Source organism: Polypterus senegalus, chromosome 3 (genome assembly GCF_016835505.1).
Source record: "Polypterus senegalus isolate Bchr_013 chromosome 3, ASM1683550v1, whole genome shotgun sequence".
In the NCBI taxonomy this organism is placed as follows: domain Eukaryota; kingdom Metazoa; phylum Chordata; class Cladistia; order Polypteriformes; family Polypteridae; genus Polypterus; species Polypterus senegalus.
Window position 1 is genome coordinate 225,760,547 of NC_053156.1, and position 22,125 is coordinate 225,782,671.

The window sequence follows — 22,125 nt, forward strand, 5'->3', positions numbered from 1 at the left end:
TGTAGGGAGCTACAGAGCTCCAGAGTTTCAGGGTGGACATCTACACCCTCAGTGAGATTCGCCACACTTATGAAGAATCCATCTCTGACACCACAGCCGGCTATACACTCTTTTGGAAACGCTGGCCACAATCAGAGATCCATGGAACTGGCCTTTGATGTCAATAATTAACACTTCCCAAAAATTCTAGTGTGTTCTGACTGCATCAGCTTGTGCTCAATGACAGCATGTTCCACTGGCAAAAGGCTCACTTAAGACAACCATTAGTGCATATGCTCCTATGCTGGATTCTGTAGATGAAGAAAAGGATGACTTCTGTGTTTCCCTTGACAAAGCATTACGGCCTCAGACAAGACTGCCTTACTTGAAGACTTCAATGCACAAGTTAGAAGAAGCTCTGATGTCTGTAATGATGTGACTGGGAAATGCACGAACAGAAACATGAACACTAAAAGGCTCCATCTCTTGCCCTTCTGCATGAAGCTCCAACTGTCCATTACCAGCACAATGTTTCAGCTCCCTGACAAACTAAGGACAGCATGGAATAGATCAAAGAACTGGCACCCTTTGGACTATATCATTGTTCATCAGTGTGATCTCCAGAATGCCCTGATCACACAAGCAATGCAAGGTGCTGAATGCTGGGTAGACCCCAGACTTGTCCAGTACATCCACCGTGCTTTATTCAGACCAGCTACTAGAAGACAATACCCTAAGCCACACCTCAACATTGCATCCCTTGTAATCATCGATACCAGAGACCCACTGCCAACTCATCTTCATACTCAACTTGAACACTTCCTGTTCCTAACCACGGATACTAACATCGTGACTACCATCCAGATCTTGATGAAGTATATACCTCGTTACTCACAGTCCTCCAGTCCTCCTCCAAAAAAGCCCTTGGATTCTGCAAGAGAGAAATTTCAGACTGGTTTGATGAGGCTACAGATGAGACTATCTCCTTCTTGGAGGCCAAGAACGCAGCCTTTGAAGCTCACTTTGTGAATCCATCATTAGTTTTCTTTTACAGAAGTGGAAAAAAATTAGATCAATTACACAACGCAGGCTGCATGAAATCCAGAACAACTGGTGAATCAACAAGGATGCTGACATTCAACACTATGCTGATGAGAACAAGACCTATGAATTCTACAGTTCAATCAAAGCACCAGATCCTTAGATCCCTGAGAAGATACCCATGTTTCCCCAAGTCACTGAACTAGATGAGAGTCCAACTCTCCAGAAAGTCCAATCTGCTGTCCAAGCCCTGAAGAACAAGAAGGCTCCCGATAAAGACACTACCTACTGAAATATATATATATGGGAAACTAAATTTTCTAGTCAATTTGACTAACTTCTTCACTCTGTTTTGGATCACTGGCTTGATATTATCTACAAGAAGCTGGAGGACCGATCGGACTGTGGCAGCAGTCAGGGTATCTCACTGTTAGATATCACTGGGAAAGTCCTTGACTGTGTCATGCCTCTCCAGCTACTCCATCACATTACAGACATAGTACTTCTGGAATTCCAAGTTGCTTTTGGCCCATACATAATGCATAATGTGTAGTAATGCCTGTATGACTGAGCAGATTGCAAATCGACACTGACAAGCCTCATCTGCATTCGGTCAACTCTGCAAATGTGTCTTCTCTAACCAGAGTCTCCCCATGGCAACCAAGGTTGTGGTTTATTACTTGGTGTGTATATTAATTCTCATTTATGGATGTTAGTCCTGGATTCCCTACTGTAAGCAAATCTGCATCCTAGGAGAGTTCAGTATGTGGTGCCTTCGGAAGATCCTGGGTATCACGTGGAAGGATAGTATCCAACACATTAAAAGTCTTGAATGTTGATGATCAACCAGCATTGAGGCCATACTGCTCAGCCATGTATGTCTTCCACAGGACCAGTCACATTAGCTGCATGGATGAATCTCAGTTTCTCCAGATGGTCCTGTATGGTGAACTTGTCAAAGGATCCTGACCTTAGGGTGGCCCAGAGAAATGCTGGAAAGACCATTAACACGTTCTCTGAAGGTCTGCTTTATTCCACGTAGGCAGCTCGAGACACTGGCTGGGGATTGCCTGCTTTGGAGAGTGACTCACATCAAAGGAGTCTGTCACTTTGAACAGCAACAGACCCATCAACAAGAGGAGAAGAGAGTGGCAAGACTGCTCTGTCAACGCCAGCCTGCTGTGCATGGAAAGCAGTTCCCTTGCCCATCATACCCCCAGGTCTGCATTTCACAAATCGGGTTGCTCTCCCACCATTGTACACTCAGGAGGCATAGTGTCAGAGATGGACAAATGACTGGGCACCATAACTGTCAGATTGATGGACAGCCATGACTGATTCTTATTAATTTTAGTAGACTTAAGCATGTTGCGTAAGTGCTACTTTTAAAGGAAACAGATTGAGACTTTGAAGCTACTTTTTAAGATTTTTTAAACACTGCACCACTGCTATTATTAGGTATATCCATTTTGCAAACCAGTGCTTTCCATTACAAATTGGTAGAGTAACTTGTGATCTAGGAAAGTGGAATGTAAAGTGAAAACACAAAATATATAAAACTAACTTTGAGTGATAAAATTACTTATTTCTTTTACACATTTCACTTATTTATTTGAAGAAGGTTATACAGTACAATACCCAATGCCCCATTAAGGTAAGTGTCTCCTTGGGCTTAATAATTGGCTATACCACCTTTAGCAGAATTAATTGAGCAATTTCCTTTAACTTTTGACCTAGGTTTTATACCGGGATATTTTACATAAAAAGGTCTACTTTGATTTAATGGTGTATACTTAGACTTGAAAGGATGCCTTATGAAAAAAAAAACTTTGGTATCCTAGTACAGGATAGGATATAGGCCAATAGTGTACAGACGCAATTAAAAAGCCTAATAGGATGTTGTGTTGCATGACACCATATTTTAAATACAAAGCAAATAATCTTATTATCAAGGTGTACAACATATTGACAGTGCCTCATCTAGGATACTGTCATTGTATTACAAGACTGACATAATAGTACTGCAGGAAGTCTAAGAAAATGCTATAAATCCATAATTTGCTGTTCTTAGTAACCTCATTAAAATCATCCTGCACTTGGACTTCATGGAAAGAGTTCTATCTCAAACATCCTCTGCTTTAATAATATGTCTCTAGGAGTGTTTTGGTAGAACTCTACAATCTTACAAATGGCTTTTAAAACTGTTCTAGACTAACAGACAGCATTCTTTTTTCCAAGATCCTGTCTATATAAACTCTATTTATTACATGAGGTTCCTCTTGAACCTGTATAAGGTACTTACAGCTTAATTTCAATGAGCAAGAGCCAAAGTTATATGCTTGCCTTAATCAACCCTGATTATTAGCTAAATTAAACTATAACAGTTTCTTTGCACTTAAAATGTATATGTTTGAATATGTTGCACAACAAACAAATGATAGCAGAATGTTGATTTCATGTTTTTTTATATAATAATATATACTTTTTCTTCATATTGGTCTTTCATGTCAAATCTAAATTACTCTAATATACATTTTTTCTTCACTGTCATACATTACATGACTATATAATTAATCTTTACAATTATTGTTAAAAAAGTATTTTTCACATTTTTACAAAAGCATATACAGTAAAATGTTACTGTATAAAGGGTTTTTTTTTATATGACAAATCAGAAAAAAGAAATTAGACACAAGAAATCACACAGTCCAGGATGCTTGTCAATTGATCATGTTTTAATAATTAAACTAAGCACAGTTATGACAGGCCCAGGTCCCTTTAACTTTTCAAGTCAGAGGGTCAGAGTGTGCCCTTTATTTATGACACTCATTCTTTGGCATTTGAATTAAATGAACCAGAGCCTAAACAAACTCCAGTGAAATTCTGTAGCTGTGCCAAATATTTACACCCCTCTCTCACTGCCTCTCTCTCTCTCTCTGTTTCCCTCTCCTTTTTTCATAATCTATTCCAAATAGTCACCTTCTTCTCATTATAATGATCTTGTAGACATTTTGCTTATTTGGTAATTTGATCAATTGTGCCTTTGATTATCTTGTATTTTTTCTAAATCCTTCTGAAAATACACATGTTGGCTTTTGCTTTTGTGCTTCTCTTCCCATCAGGCAATATTTTTTGGTATGCATACACCCCGAAACTATAAACACTGATCATTTTGAAGGAAGATAAAGGCTACTTTTATGGCTGCAAGAGTAAGACACAGAACTATAACGTAAGCTGCTGTGTTCGTCTCCACTCAGCCTATAATTAGGAGCCATCTGACAGGTTTCAGATGTCATTTACATGTTTCTCTGTACACACTCCAGATCTCTTAAAAAGAGGTCACTTAAATGGAAAAAATACATCCAGCCCAAGGAATGAAACTATTTAATTTTTTAAATATTAAATACATTAAAATAAATATTTTGGAATAGGTTGCAGTTCCCATCCCATAAAAGACCCTTCTTCATAAACAACATTATAGGGACTGTTTGGAAGAGTGAAGAGTTGGAAGCAGCATTGCATTCAGTCAGCTATCAATCAGGGAACTAGTAGGTGAGAGTTAAAGAACAGCAACAACACTTTTAAGCTCATCCCAATCTTTAACCTCTTTAATAATTAAGTTATGTTACCTCATAAGAATTAAGTTTAATCTGTTTAGAAATCAGATAAATATTTGGGATCTTAAATATCTGGATATCATTAATATATCATTATTATAACACATCTCTCTCTAGTATAATTTGAAATCTGCACTGACATAAAATAACAAACAACAAACAGATGACAAAACAGATTTGTTTAGGGAGCATTCCTAAATTAGTTCTTAAGTCACTCAAGAGACCAGGAGAATAAAGTCTGCTGAGTCTGTGCTGGTAGATACCTTTCTACTGTTTGTTTAGACCATTAATAGGCCAGAGATGATGAATGAGCTAGAGTAAGATTCATTAATCAAGCAATTATTAATTACACTACCTTCCAAAAAGAGTATGATCTTTGTTTCAGTCTCTGTTTTAGGCAATAAATATTACTTGCTGAATTCTTCTGAAAATGCCAATGTTGAAACTCCTGGGCTGTTATGGAATGGCAAACCTTGTAAAACACGATTTTTGGAAGTGAAGCAAGTTTGTATACTGCCACGAAAGAGTAAGAGAGAGACTGGTAACCCTGGGAGCACATGTGTATTGTTCTCCCAGGAGACCAAAAAGCAGCCTGGCCAGCAGATGCCAGGGTCCATAATCTGCAAGAGAAAACCACGAAGATCTTTCAAGGGACCAGAAGAGCCAATACAGCAGGTCATAACCCACAGTCTGGACAGGTAGCACTCTCTAGCACTTGAGAGTTAGAACAAGTTAATTGGAGGTAGTGGAGAGACCTGGCTTTTTAAGGGTAACTGCAGGCTTATGGGTGCTGGAACACAGGAGGCCCAAAAAGGAACTCTAGTGCAATGCTTTTGTATCCACAAAATGGTCAACACTAACCATAGAAGGGATTCCAAAGCTTCACTATAATTAAACTTGGTGACAGATATAAAGATAGTTCTTTATATTTACATTGACTACTGGTTATGTTTCACTTCTCATCAGAATTCTTTACACATACAGTATAATATTGGATTTTTTTTCTTAGTCTGATCCCTTTTTTTTATAAAATTGAAAACCAGTTATGGTCTTACCTCTTTTTTGTAAATGAAGTCCATACGCCTATCCTTCTCCATGAAAATCTCTGTCACTTTCTTCTAAAAGTCCCTCCTTATTTCCCTTTAGTTTTAAAAATCTTAATGTTATATTTTGGCAGTCAGTCAGAACAAAAAATAAAAATATACAGACTGCTGCAGTGCACTGGACTTTCTGATATCGCTAACTTATAGAGTGTCTGCGTAGAAGAACAGCAGCAACAAGCACCTGTTGGGCTCACATCCACCCCCTTCAGTGCGGCAAGGTACTGTCTGCCTCACCTTGTGCCTTTTCACTGCATTTTTATGTCCAATCAGCAAGACTAAATATGTCACACATATTCATTAAAGATATTTGCCAGGCTGTGGAAAGTCGAGGTGTATAATAAATGTGTCTGCAAACAATATATTGGCGACAAACAGAGACAGCAACATGCACGTGCCAATTGCATGCATCAACCCAGTGTGTGAGGGAGAGCACAGTCCAAGGTGAGGTAAAGCTCATCTCATCACTGCCACACCTCGCGTTTCTCTCCTCTATTCAAACAGGAAATGCGCAAATTCAGCGATTTTGACTATAGAAATGATCACAATTATTGGAATCATACAGAAAACAAAATTATAGCACAGACCAGTGGACAGATTTATTTTATGTTATCATCATTAGTTTTTTTTTACTTTTCATGATGACAGGTGAGGCAGAGCCTCCCCTGACCGCACATCCCTGGTGATTAGAAATATGTGAGTAAGGGTTTGTATGTGATATGGTTCTGCAGTGGGTTGGCATGATGTCCAGGGCCAGATTATGTGCGTTTGACAATGGTATGTAGTTTATATAGGATGGAAAGCAATACAAGTGCTGCAGGCTAGTTTCCATATTTGAACCAAGATGCTGAGCATTCATAATTTTGAAGAGGTGTATGCATTACCTCAGATGGTGCAGATGGTTTAAAAGCAAAATAGATCCTGAAAGCATAATTAAAACAGCCATTAATGCACATCACTGGATGTAAAGAACGATACATTGTTTTGAGGTTTTTTTTTTCTTGGTGGCGGTTTGGGCTGGCCTGAAGTTAACAACAATGTCATAATATTCTGCCTTAACTCATACCAGTCTCAATAAGCTTATGTTTCACCTGATCAGTCTAGCGCTGATCACTTTCCAGAACTTTATATCAACTAGGTGTAGCCTTTAGACAAAGGTCCCACTACACTAACACAGTAACAGCTGGAAACACCATGTTGAGTGCAAGCTATGTTTCTGGCAGCAACTTCTCCTTAGCTTGCAGATAATACACTGTCCATGAACACCTGAAAGAGTGTTCTGCATTTATTCTCATCACTCAGTTCTTTTTGACAAACATATATATACTATATACTACTTTTTTCCTATATCAGATGTTAACAAACTGACTTCTGGCTGTCATCATCCAAGTATAGCTTGCAATTCATTTAGCTAAACTGTTTAATTGAAGATGTCAATATCACAGTAAAAAAGAATGTTTTACAGTCTCCTGCTCTTTCTAGTTGCCAGAATCCTCCGATTCACAGTATGGTGAAGATGAAGAGGAAAAGGATAGAAGGTGGCATTCACCATCACTATTATGGTCCAGTCTGGATTTACTTTCCACTGTGCTGGCCCTGCATCGCCTGTTTGTCCTTGCATTTTTGTCTTCATTTTCATGCTCTGAACCAATACCCCCAGGTGGTGTCCTACTGATAAGCTCTTGCAAATACTTGATGTAACGGATAGCAGCTCTCAGTGTCTCTACTTTACTCAAGCGTTTATCAGAGACAGGGCCAGGAAGGTGGTCCCGCAACCTGGCGTAGCCCTCATTCACACACTTCACACGTTGTCTCTCTCGTTCATTCCGCTTCTGAATGAAAGCTGGTTCAAAAGGGCAATCATACACCCCAAAATGGCCATGGAAAGGGACATAAGGAAATAAGGCACTTCCATAAGAAGCATCATAGTAGCTGGTTTCGAAGTTAGCAGGGTACAGAAAGAAAGGCACACGAGCCAAGGAGTCACCCTGACCTCTGGTAGATTGGTGCTGATGTGCAGGGTGCTGAGAAGAGGAGCAGGTAGTTGAAGGTGTGATCCCATACTGCACACAACCACCAGGAACAACAGTAGGTGTACAGTCCATCAACGAAAGAGAGAAGTTACTGTTCATTTTCTATTTTTTTGGAGCAGGAAAATCGGTGCGGACCAGTAGGTTCTATGCTGAGGCAAATTGTCACTGACAACCTCAAAGGCACACAGTGGTTGGAAGATCACTTTATATCCCTGTGGCTCATCCTCCTGAAAGCACTGTCAAAAGATAGAACAGAGTATTTTATAATTGTAGTAAAAGAATGTAGCAGACAGTAAAATACCATGTTAATCCATTATGATAAGAACATAAGAAAAGCTTTATTATGGATAGGCCTTTTAACAAAAGATAGTTTGATGTTTGCATGTTTACAAAATATTTCAAATCTGAAGGTCCCCAAGGAGCTAGTGTTCTCTGCATATGTGAATCATGAGGACCACAGAACCTAAAGTTATTTGTAACTGTGCTATTTATCTTGCAAAACAGAACCCCCTTCCCCACTTTTTTAAAGAAGAAAGTGAACACTATCAACTCATTATCAAAGCTTGTTTAACACAGCTGTGCTCTATACATGTTGTATGAACTACCTGTGCATATCATTTGTCCCAGCACCCACACATCTTAATGCAATATATTGTACATATTAATACACATAAGTACAGGAATTCCGTACTTAGTCCATTCTAAGCACACACATACACGCAACATATTAATGCACATAACATGCCCTTGTACAGATATATGTTCTATGAGTAGAAAACCCCATTAGAAGAAAACAGTATAAGAACATATATTATTGTCACTTCTTTATTCAAGGTGACTTACAACATTTGAAATACAATTAGTTATGTTTCTTTTTTGTTTTTGTAAATGTAGCACAGGTTGGTGAAGTGACCACACAGTGTCAGTAGCAGGATCTGAACCTACATCCTCAGGGTTTGAAGTCCAAAGCCAAAAATAAATAAAGCAACAGGAGCATCTGTCCATACTCGAAGTATCTAGAAGAGCCCATATATATACTGTACATATATTGTGACAGATAGGGGGCGCTATCCCTCCCTTGAACCCCTGTCCATGACTCAAGACACCAGGTAAAAGTCCAAACGTTGACTTTATTAAATCGCCACAGTGCACAAAGCACCCTCTCCTCCACTATACTCATAAACAATCAATAACAATTACAATAATACAATCCTCCACTCCCAGACGCGTTTCCCTCCTACCATTCAGCTCAGCTCGCCGTCTGGGAGCTCTCACAGTCCTTTTATATATCCTGACCTGGAAGTGTTCCAATCCCCAGTCTATGTGACTCTCAATCGCTTCCGGGTCCGGTACAAGTCCTTTTCTTCTCACCCCGGAAGCACGTCGCTCTTCCTCTGACGAACTTCCGGGTTATAGGGCACAAAGAAATCTTCGGTCCTCCCTGCAGCTCCTTCTTGCGGCCCCTGTTGTATCCAGCAGGGCTGAGGATAAAAACTACAAAGTCCATGACTCCCTGCTGGTCTTTGGGGCACCTTCATACTGCAGGGAGGGCTCCATCTGGCAGCCTGGGGGTATTGGCCGGGATGAGAAGCTGGCCAAAGATCACAATATATATATATATATACAGTTTTTTATATATATATATATATATAAAGATAATGTGTTTATTAAAATATTAATAACACAAGGGAAGGATAATAGTGAGAATGCATACTAGGTAACAAAGACAACATATATCCTGCTCTGCATCTTTTTACTCTGGTAGTTGCCAGTGTGTAAGAGGTTGAGTGCTCACTGCCTTCCCCAGCTCTGAAGTACCACACAAAAGCTCTCTGGTAGCATTAGGTAGCATCAACTTTCCCAATCTGGATCAAGGACAGCAAGGAAGGCTAAAACAGTTCTTAGTGGCATCTGGTGCTTCTGCGCTACTGTCACCTGAGTAGTATTTTAATGAAGCAGGTCTCCAATCCATATTTCCAGCTGTCACTTTTCTTAAAAGGGAAACACAGTACCACTCTACTATTTCAGTAACTATGTAATGAATCATACTGTAGCAATGGTGTAAGAGTAAGGTCTAGTGCAGGTATCCCCTGAATACACCCTTCAGTTAACAGAATATACCCAGCTTCCCTAGCTAGGGAGACTATCTTCCCACCAGTTGGACAGAAAGTCTTGCGGCCTCTAACCAGACTTCCATGCCCTATTTCTTGCTCAAAGTTGGGGTTCAAGCACCCCTGGCATCTGCAGAATGGAACTGTCTTTTTTCTTGCATATACAGTATATGTGTACCTATTGTATTTCTGAGGCACTATATATGACAGCGCCTTACACCCCCTAAGGGGTGTTAAATTTGATCTCACTCTTTTTACCAATGATCATATCTTGCCCTACAGTAGTCTTTGTGGTAGCTGTTCTCCTGGTAGCCTCTTACCAACCAGTCACCCATTGTCAGGAATGTGCAGTAATTTGTATCTCTACTCATCAATCATTTTTTTGTTTTCAGTAGCAATGTTTGTATTTAGCATTAATACCAAATTGGTTCACATGAATTCTATAATTGGGTTACAGTTAAGTAGGGAATTTGTTATTGTTACATGATGAGCATCTGATGGGATTCAGACTTATGCCTGTTTCATTTAACGTCTCATGATATATAATGTGTAATGTAACGTAAACTTCAACACAGTCATTTTTTTTAACTTTATGCACACATAAACACACACTGTACTTAACTGTCCAACAAACTACAGTTCTTTAAAACATAGAAACACGAGCTTGCTTGCCACTGAACACACCCACAGGCTTCTTGTCTGATTGAGAAGAGGATCATAGACATATCTTGGAATTCCCCTTGGACTGTTGCAGCAGCCCTGTGAGCAGCTTTTAGTCATCCAAATAAGAAGGCAGAGGCCACATCAAAAGTTCCAGGTGGAGTATAAGCACTTTTAAAGGAATATTGCACATGATAACTGGGAGCAATTGCTGCCCTGTTACAATAATCTACCTCTGCACTGTTGCCAGTTTCTACTAAATATTTCAAAAGCAGTATGTTTAACATGTTTATCTACACTCAACAGTCTGTGTCTTTATGAATAGGTAAATATTTGCCACATAAGTATGTAATAACATTTTTATTCCGGTTGTTGAATAAAGTATCCTATCTCACTTTTATTCTTCAGACTTCAGACATTTAGTCCAGACTTTCTACTTTCTTCATTCAGAATACAACTGTCAGGTATTGTGTCCTGGTGACTAATACATTGAACTATGAAATGAAAGGCAATTACATCGGCCCTCACCATTGACTCATTATGCAAATTACTATTCTATTGGTGCTTCTCAGTGGAAATCTGTTGTTCTATGTGCCGGTGACTTGTAAAAGGTTTTGGACTATAGTCTAGTCGTCCATTTTTTACAACATTATGTGCAAGGAAGAAACTAGCACCAGTTCATCACAGGACACATTCTCATACATAAACATTCAAAATCATTTCTAAGTTGCAAAAAGAAAAAGAGAGACTATACAGACACATAATGACTAGCCCAGATGTCATCTACTATGCCAATATGTTGCTCATTTTGAGAGTGATGGAGCAGATAAATAGTTATATGTTAAAATAATGATCACTCTAAGCTTTTCTCTTTAGTTATGTAGCCATTGGTGAAAATGATGATTGCAGTACAATAAGAAATGACAGGGCTTTTGCAAGACAGAAATGTATGTATGTCTTGTGTGGTGCTTTGAACTGGGGCTTCTGATAATTTTCACAAAAAAAATAAACACTAAGTAATTATTACATTTCTGTATTTACTGCAAGAGCTATTTGAAATTTCCATTCTATTAGTGATTTCAGCAAATGTTTATGCTCTAAAGGTGCCTTTAATTGCTATTCAGCTGCCCTAAAATCACCTCTATGTAACAGAAATAGTAATTGTTCTTTTTGTTATATACAAGTAACAACACCTCTGGTAAACTACCAGATCAAGGTCATGTGAGAATGACAGTCTTAACATGTCCCTGAAAAATATATAATAGCATGTGTAAGCTCAGCCATAAAATTACTAGATCATGCACACAAAACATTACAACAACCTAATGTACGAAGCACTTATATTAATGTGACTTGGGGGTAATTTATATAAATCTAAGACTCAATTGAATATTTTCACAAAAAATCACGAAATTGTACTTTGTTTTGTAATATTGTTTAAGGGAGGCACCCTCTGTCATTCTGCACTGTATAGTATATTGCGGTATCTTTACTAATCACGGATTTGCTACCACTTCACCATAATATACATTCACTCTCAGTCATACTATGTCACAGAGTCACTGTTTAAGCTAGAAAGTACCTTATTGGAATGAAAAGGAAACCACAGCACTCACAAGCAATTCATACTGACCCCATATGAACTGTGGGAGAGAGCCAGCAGTTCAACCCGGCTGGGATGCCCCTGGAATGGAAAAATGGGGGAAGGCAACTGATCAAGGAAACTGCCACCCCCCAAAACGATAGATGGCAGCTTCCTTGGACTATAGTGGTGCCCTGGATGCCCACAGGGCACTATAGGACTTGGAGTTTGGCAACACAGCTCTGCTGGTTGCCGCCAGAAGCCTCTACAGGGAGACTGGGGATTCCCTACTGGTTACATACGAGGTGTGGCAGAAAAGTAATGAGAAAAGTTTTTTTTTTTTTCAAACATCAATGTTATCCCCTTCAAAGTAGTTCCCTTGGACAGCTACACACCGATGGAGACGTTGTACCCACTTTTGGTTGCAGCGCTGGAAGTCTTCAACCGGTATGGTCTTCAGCATGTCCGTTACACTCTTTTGGATGTTTTCTGAAGTCCCGAAATCACGTCCTTTGAGGACATTTGAACGGTAAATCTGTTCAAATTTAATTGTTCACTCAACATTCTTAATGTTAAACGACGGTCTGATCTCACAAGTGTTCACATGTTCGATGTTTTCATTGGTTTTCGAAGTTGAAGTCCTCCCTGAACGGTGTTCATCTTCAACGTGTTTTCTGCCTTCCAAAAATGATTTGTGCCAGCGAAAAACTTGAGCTTGGGATAAAGAATGTTCCCCATAGGCCTGTTTTAACTTTTCAAACGTCACACTTGCCATTTAATAGCACAACGTTGCTCCAAATTCCGCTTTTCCATTTTGCATGACGCACAAACAAAACACAACTTCGGTAATAGCAGTCACAAAAATCACGTAGTTAACGGAAGGAGCTGAAACTCGCACTGAGCTATGGGAGGGTACTGATACACGTGCTCTATTAAGGACAAACAGCGCAGCGTTGCCAGATCGCTTGCAGTGTTGCCAGTCTCATTACTTTTCTGCCACACCTCGTAGCCCGGAAGTACTTCAAAGTCACGGTGACAGAAGTACTTCCGGGCTGAAGAAATATACGGTATGAAGGTTTCTACTACTCACTTATCCATTCATTTTCTAACCTGTTAATCCATTTAACAGATTGTTTTGTGGGGAGTTGGAAAATGAATACAAAATCAAGTAATGTTTCTAGTTGTGTTTTTGGGCATGTGGGAAAAGTGTGCCTAGAAGAAAACTCATGGAATCCTGGGGAGAATGTAAAATGACACACATGTCCTGGACAGAGGTTCTAACACAGGACTCTGGAGCCATTATGGCTACCACCATGATTAACATAAATTAATACAATAAGACAAAAATTAGATATTTGGTGTCAATATATTATTAAGTGTATAATTATATTAATCTAAAAGCCAGCAGACACAGAAAGAAGTGAAACTGCTAATCCACTAGTAACTTAACATACAGCATAATCATACTTATAATTGCACAATTAAGAATTAATAACTTAATTGCAATATTTAATATTTTATTTAAAACTTTCAGAACTAAAACTTTCAAACTTACTAAAAAACTCTGGAATTATGATACTGTACAACAACTTGAGGGTAAGCAGGACAAGTGGGTTATGGTGCTTTCTGATTAATCTCTATGCATTTAATTCTTTATACATTTTAATAAACCTCTTTACAGGGTCATGAAGTTGTATCTCACCAGTCTCTCACAAGGTACACTTACACAAACACACACACACACCCTAACTCAACCAATGTAAAGTAACATCTCACCTTCACTGTATTTCTTTGGGGAAAACCAGAATTATCAATAAATTGCTTTAAGCCATATATAACATTTAAAAAGAGCTTCTGTAAAAAGCCACATTTCCCCCGGGAAAAATAAAAGTAAATAAAGTTTTATCTATCTATCTATCTATCTATCTATCTATCTGTCTGTCTGTCTGTCTGTCTGTCTGTCTGTCTGTCTGTCTGTCTGTCTAATAGGCAGTGATGTTAAAGCAGCTAAGCTGCTGGACTACAAAGCACAATGTTCCCAGCCCTGTCTTCACCATTAACTTATTATATTATCCTGAGCATGTGAAATGACTTCTTGTGCCATGGACTTAAACTGTATAAATATTTTAGCATTTGTACTGTGATTTATGGGTTGCTTTTAATAAAGTGAGTAAAAAACATTGTAAATTTGCATGAACATCTACTTTTAGCAGGAGAAACAGCTCCAAAAACCTGTGGAACGGAATGAGCAGAAATGACACGTGTAAAAGTTGGGCATACTGAAAAGATGTATCTGTTTTTTGAATCTTCTGATACCAAGAAAAAAATGTGTACATCTTTTAAAGAAAGGCTTCGATTTTTCCTGTAGATTAGTTGCTGTATATATCTGTTGGCCATTTGTCACCTTTTCTCTTCTATGCTGAGATGTACCTGAGGACCTTAAAGAAGCAATGAGTGGAAAACTCCTAACACTAAAATGGTCGTAAGCAACAGCACATAGTTGCACCCATCTTGTATGCTGGACCCACAGATAACTGCTTTGTTGTCACTTTGATTTTCTTTTCCTTTTTTGGCTCAGGAAGAGCAGTGGTTGACATCCTCTGTCTACACCCTGTTTTAAAGATCACAGACAGTGAGTGCTGTTGCCTAAGGCTATTTGGATTCCTGTATTTCATGGTGTGTATGTATGTGTATGTGTATTCTTTTAATTATATTAAGTTATCCTTTTATTGGTCAGCAACATGGCAAGCCAATTTTGTCATCTCTCTTTAGATCAATATAGTTATTAAAAGTTCTGTGTAAAAACAGTGGGCCACAAGACCTTTTGAAATACAGACTAAAAAATTATTTTTTATTAAATGTGATGATCAACTGATAGCTATCTACGTTCTCAAAAACATTGGTTCTGCAGTGGCATTTCACTGGGTTGCGTGCTTCCACATAGATCTATTGCTTGACAAAGCATCATTTAATTCTGCGTCAGATTCTTTGCATTTGAAATTGTTTTTTGGTCTTTAAAATAGTTCCTAACATGGACAAAATAAAAATCTATAATGGATAGAAAGCTACGTAACCGATCAAGAAAACCTGAAGTTAGCCTGTTTTAATGTATACAATGAGAGTCCTTTTAAAATCAGTAACACACTGGGATATTACAAATATGACATCATCTTTTCATAGTCATTTGTGGAGCCTTTTACAGATCTAAATAAATATAGGTTCTTTCTTGAACCTTCACGTGTATGATTCTTTTAAGAAGTAAAAATGGTTCCTTTATGGCAACTCTCCATGAACCACTCTGGCGCCTTAATTTTTAAGAGTGTGCACATAATAAGAGATGTGCTTGAGATTCTTTTCGAAACACCCATCTATCTATCAGGCTTTTCTTTCCTTACTTTGTCCAACTTGTTTTTTTTAAATTAGCACATAAGGCTGCTGCTGCTGACTACCCTTTCATTCAAAGCATAATGAACTTTCTCCCAACTACATGTCACACACGGCATTGGAAACACATGTGACTTTTAATCTCCTGATTTTATGACCTATTTCTTCAGTTAGGTCGGGGGTACTTTTGAATTTAAGAAGTGGCGCCTTGATTTCATCATGACTGCGTTTTTGTTAATCCTAATAGTTAATTCGCTATGGATATGTAACCTGTGGTAAGAATCCTGACTGGTTATTGAAAAAAACTGTAAAGAGCTGCCGCAATGTTGAGTTGCCCTGTTTTAGCACTGGGTATACTTTGTAGGAAACTTTTTTTTTGTTAAACAATTTTCTGTACATTGTCATCTAAGCTAAATCATGGAGAAACCTTTGGCACAGATTAGGATTACATCACTACACAGATATGTGCAGAATTATTTTTGTATAACATAAACATTTATTTTTATTTCCATAAAAAGTAGAGAAATCGGTATTAAAAATAGGCGGATTCATTTGTTATTAAACAGATTTTATTGCTGGACCTTCTTCATTATTTTAAGTTGCATTGAATGATGGACAGATGTTACCTATCCGCCTGCGATTTGGGCATCTGACACAATAACTTTCCGTTAGCTCAGGGTTCAAACGCAACAGTGTGTTGCGAAGAAAAGAAGCACATTGTTTGCCTACATTTGGTTTCAACTTAATCACATAAAAAATGAGTTTTGGTTTTCTCACATTAATAATGTGCATTTGAATAGTTATATTGATCGAAATTGATTTGTTTCAGTGCTGCTGCATCAGTGTTTCCAGCAACCTAGGGTACTCGAGTTTTCTTTGCACTCGAAGAAATGCGTGTTAGGTTCTGATTCTTGATTCCTTACGGCCCTGCAGTGCAATTGGGGGGGGGTTGGGACTGGGGGGTTGTAGGCGGCTGGGGGTTACGAGTGAGTGGACTGTCACTCTGTCCGGGGCTGATTCTCTACACCCCAACCACCGTCCTTCTGTATCCAGAAATTGGATTAAGCTGATTTGAAATTTTATGTAACATAGAAACATATACTTAACTAAAAACAATTGTTTTAATGCATATATTGTGAAGATTAAGGTATATATTTACAGTATACCTTAATAGTACTTATTTCAAGTATGTTAGTCACAAAACACATTGAAATGGTTTAGAGTAAAGATCCGATGCCTGCTCGTTCATCGTTTGCAGAAGCTGCGGAGCTCCTAGCATCTGCGGGAAAATCCTGGTTTCAAGTCCACAGAGCTGCTGTGCTGTTTTCACATCTCACCTTTTTTATACACAAAGTAAAAAGACCCACACTCCGCTGAAGCTGGAAAGCAGACAAATGCCTCAATAACGTCCTCGCCCTCTTCTTTGTAAAGCTTAGTTAAAATCTGCAGGTTTCCCTAATTCGGAAGTAAAAAATTTGAATGCGGATATATATATATATATATATATATATATATATATATATATATATATATATATATATGATTATTATTTTATTTTGATGGCTTGGTTTGTCTGTGCGCCTTAACTTCCTGGTGCTATTAAATCTGCAAGTATTGCTAACGAAATGCGAGAGCTAATTTTTGTCTTGTCGATAAGCTCAGCTAGCATCTCACCCACCATACCGTAAAGATTGTAGGATCATTGGTTCATTTTATGAAATACATATTAGAAATCCTTTGCATTACTAGACATTGCTATTTCTGTTATTGACTGCTACATAGTCATTAGCCTTTCTAATCACGATATGACTTTGATTATGCTTTCAGAGCTTACCTGTTCAGCCAGAGACGGTTTCTGATAATGTAAGGTATCCTTAGACCTAGAGGGTTTAGACCATATTCTTGACTGTGTGGTTAATATTACTCTCCTCCGGTGAGACTACACTGCAGGTCTGGAAATGTCCCATCTGTCAGACAGTGGAAATCCCTTACCTGTCTTACCTGATTGCACTTCAAACACAGCCACGACTCCACCCCTTACCTTGGAGATGGAGGTTGGCTGACAGACCCTAGAAATGGAGGTGGAATAACTGTAAAAGGAAGAAGGCAGGGCCACAGCTGGCACAAAAGGCTAAACATAAAAAAGGCAGACAGTTTCACAAAACATGTTGTATGTTAAATGCAGTCTGTGCAAGTGCTGGGTGAGTGGCATTAATCAGAGCTTCATCAACCTTGATCTAGAAAAGCAAACAGCTCCTTTGACTAAGCACCTACTGTAGTGACCAAAGAGAGGCAGACATACAAAGCTTAGTGTCCTTGCACCACAGCTTAAAGTCCACAAAGAACAAAATTCGTCCATTGTTGCTTTGTGTTGCTCCCTGTATTTAGTGCTGTGGCATGACAGATGCAGTTATGCAGCCCAATAAAAGAGAGCCCCATTGGCAAATCCTCACTCTGCCTAATGTTAGCATGTGCTTCTGCCTATTGCAGTTATGGAATGTTTATTTTTCAATTAAGTCATTAGGTTTGGTGTTATCTCATTATATTAACTTACTGTCCATATCCAATATTATCCAGCTATGATCCTTTTGTTTTAATAAAAAAGAAAAATGATTGTCTGCAAATATGTTTGCATTTAACAATAAATAAAAATAAGACGTTTCTTAAGCCCATGTGTGGGTTGTCAGGCTGTGTACCAGAAAGCACTGTGTTCTCATATACAATCAACACATACAGTATATATGCTACTGTATATCTTTACAGTAGTGATATTTTCATTTATGACTATGGCCTTTGCAGTCACCAGATCTCAATCCAGTAGAGAACCATTGGGATGAGATGGAATGGGAGATTTGAATCATGGATGTGCAGGCGACAAACTGCAGCAAATCCATGATGCTATCATGTCAATATGGACCAAAATCCCAGAGGAATGTTTCCAGCACCTTGTTTAATCTATGCCATGAAGAATTACGGCAGTTCTTAAGGCAAAAGGGGATCAAACCTGGTACTAGCAAAGTGTTCCTAATAAAGTGGCCAGTAAGTGTAGAAAGTTTCTTTCCAGTCCACAGAACTTCAACTATCTAACTTTTCTAACTTCTGACTTACTTTGTGATCCTTCATTTATTTTGCTTTTTCAATCTGAAAACTCTGACATGAGTAGAACCTAAAAATTGTCAAGCTATCTGATTCCTTCAACATTCTAAAAGTTAACTGGTGACTCTAGCCTTTTATGGGTGAGTATGAGTGTGATTCATTGCCCAGCAATAATAAATCCTGTTCCATCCAGGGTTGTTTTTTGCCTTTTAGTATTAATTCTCTGTGATCCCGTGCAAAAGCAATTGTAGCCAATAGATAGAACATGTTGAGCTCATCATTTCCGTGTTTTATATAGAACTGTTAAATAAATTGTTAGAAATGGCTCTGTAAAGTGTTTTATGATAGACCACACTATGAAAGGAACTATATAAAACTAGTTATTAATTTCTCTTTTGCAGTCAAATCACTTATTTGCTTCTTTCTTTATCAACCTGTGCTCGACGTATCTTAAAGGTGCACTTTCCTAGAGGTTATATCAGCCTATAATTATTTTCTGAAAAGCAAGACAACTAGTTAACTGATGAAGATAGAGGGTGCTGCTCTGTCTTTCATACTTCCGATTTTAATATAAGCTGTGATATCTGTCACTTAAGTAACACCAGGTATTAACAGTGTCTTCAGCTTAGAAGAAGATAGCAGGTTGGTTGCTAATATCATGCTGTTGTTTTTATTCCTTTTTCCTTTTAATTCTGGGAATTACAAAGGATGTCTGCAGATCAAGGCTTGTTTAAAATTTTCTTTGTATTATATAGATGAAAGTGGAGACAAAGGGGACAAATTGTCCCATGTTGAGCCTGTCTGCAAGGAAGAAATTTTTGCCAATTTCACAGTTTAGCCCTTGACTTCAGGGAATCTTTCTAATTGATAACAAACATTTTCTAATTTTTGCAGGCAGATAAGCTCAACAAGAGGCAATTTGTTCATTGCTTCTAACTAATTTCTTTTAACAGATTATCAGTTATTGTCGTGGCGAAAAATTAATCATCAGAAGGCTTTTTACCTGAAAGTAAAGGCTATTAGGACACAGGATAGACAGACAGAGTTTTAAAGCTTTATTGCAATAAAACAACACAAAAAATAACAAGGACTCAACCCAATACGGCCAAATTGAGCTGAGCCCTGAACATTGCCATAATCAAAGTTTTTATAACAATTTCTTATCATTTTAACCTTGTTCAATAAGCTCATTCCGCACCTGGCTATACTGTCTATTGTTTATTTCAGTTTCTGTTTTTCTTATTCCTGATTGGTTCTTCAACTGGGCAGATGTCCTCTATTCCATATTTGGTCTTTCATGGTGTCACTTCCTCCTCTAGCCTTTCAAGCTATACTATAATATTGGCCTAAAGCTAAACTTTAATTAAAAAGAAATATTGCATATGCTTTCATTTAATCATTGCTTGACATACTTCATTTGTCTTAATTTCTACACTAAAACTAATTTCTAATATATTCTTCTAATATTTTTTCTAAAGCCTGAATTTACTAAGATTTTCTCTTCATGCGTTACAGTGTGACCTTGCTTACAGAAAAAGCCTTTTGTTGCCTCTCTGCTGATTCACCAATCCAGCTGGTTTCACTACGCGCCTTCCAGTGCCTATAAGCTTAAAAATAATGCAATATAACTGATTTTTAGTTAACTCTATGCTTTACCTATCTTATTTGCTTAACATTCTAATTTATTCTTAATATAATGTTTTAGAAGCTTTTAATTACTTTTTATGGCTCTTTATGTTAATTTGCTATTCTCTATGCTAATATAAAAAATTTTCATTCTACATTATGCAACTGTTATATCAACTTGGATGCATCTTTTTCTGTTCCACTGTATAAGACTGCTTCATTCTTATATTTGCAACCTGGTTCAAGTTTCCTTGACAGTATTTCAAGAGATTTAGGTCTGGGCTTTACCTTAGTCATTCCATTCCTCTGCATTTCTTACTTTTTTAGCCATTCAATTATGGATTGGCATATTTTGGTCTTGTACTGTTAAGATTCAAATATGTTCTGCATCTATACTAATAAAAGGCAAAGCCCTCACTCACTCACTCACTCACTCACTCACTCACTCACTCACTCACTGACTCATCACTAATTCTCCAACCTCCCTTGTGGGTGGAAGGCTGAAATTTGGCAGGTTCATTCCTTACTGCTTCCTTACAAAAGTTGGGCAGGTTTTATATCGAAATTCTACGCGTAATGGTCATAACTGGAAGCAGTTTTTCTCCATTTACTGTAATGGAGATGAGCTTCAACGCCGTGGGGCGGAGTTTCGTGTGACATCATCACGCCTCCCACGTAATCACGCAGTACATAGAAAACCAGGAAGACCTCAAAAAAGCGCTGAAGAAAACATGCATTATATAATTGAGAAGGCAGCGAAACAATAAGAAGCGAGCGAGTGACATATACAACCATATTCATGAGTTCTGCTACTTCGGAAACAAAGCACGATGTAAACCTACACTTTAAATTAAGTTCATAGACAGGCTGCCGCTGGCGTTTGTAATTTAGTGCCTGCCCATATAAGGCCGTCCGTCAGCGGCAATCCAATAGCAAACTGCCACGGGTAAATATTCACGGGTGAAGGACTGTGCTTATGGAGAGGAAGATGAGATGGTCAGGGTGGTGTTTGACACAAACTCAGCGAAACTGCGAGAGAAAGTTTTAAGTGCCAGGACTAAGGTAACATTAAATACAGCCATGGACATAGCACAAGATGGCACCAGCACAGCTGGGAACCTTCGATGCATGTACACCAAGTGGCTCACGTGAACTGACGCAGTGCACAGATAAAAGCAACAGTTCCAAAGAGGCTGAACAAAACCGAATTACACAATTGAAAAGGCAGCAAAAATATGAAGCGTCTGATACATACAAGCATATTCATAGATCCAACTACTGCGAAACAAAGCACACGTTGGAAAATGTCAATGTCCCGCTAAAGGAAGACAGTGTAAAAAAAACCCGTGCATGCCAGTGTGTCAGGTCTCAGATAAAGAAGAAGATGAGCTGTTTATTGATGCAGTAAGAAACGAATCGATGAATTACACCTGTCATCTTTACAACGATTGACAAACACGGAATGTAACTTGAACACAACACATCCTACAAATACGAACCTGATTGAAAGAAATAATGATAATCAAATCCTTGATGACAGCAACACTCAGTAACACTCACAAAACAAATACTGTATATTGACAGTCATGTTACGTTATTTTTAAAATGTTCCCTTTTCTTTTCTAGCTTTTTAACACACTACTTCTCCGCTGCGATACGCGGTATATATATGTATATATATATATATATATATATATATATATATATATATATATATATATATATATATATATCCCGATCTACATACTCGAATAATGGATACTTTATTCGCCATCAATGATTGTTTTGGTAAAGCCATACTCAGTGTATTCATTAGATGAACGGTAAAAAAGTAAGAGCGAGGGGAGGATGACTTATTGAGGCATGCAGGCTGTAGTGCGCGTCAACTCTTATCTG

At 38.2% G+C, this 22,125-nt stretch overlaps 1 protein-coding gene across 1 annotated transcript; it reads right to left on the minus strand.

Moving 5' to 3' along the window:
* Window positions 1-7,214: 7,214 nt before the first annotated feature.
* LOC120526877 (achaete-scute homolog 5-like) lies at window positions 7,215-17,449 on the minus strand. Its single transcript, XM_039749994.1, has 2 exons — window positions 17,342-17,449; window positions 7,215-8,006 (listed from the first exon to the last, which is right to left on the minus strand). The coding sequence occupies exon 2, from the start codon at window positions 7,867-7,869 to the stop codon at window positions 7,216-7,218; it is 654 nt and encodes a 217-aa protein (XP_039605928.1). The 5' UTR covers window positions 7,870-8,006; window positions 17,342-17,449; the 3' UTR covers window position 7,215.
* Window positions 17,450-22,125: the final 4,676 nt, after the last annotated feature.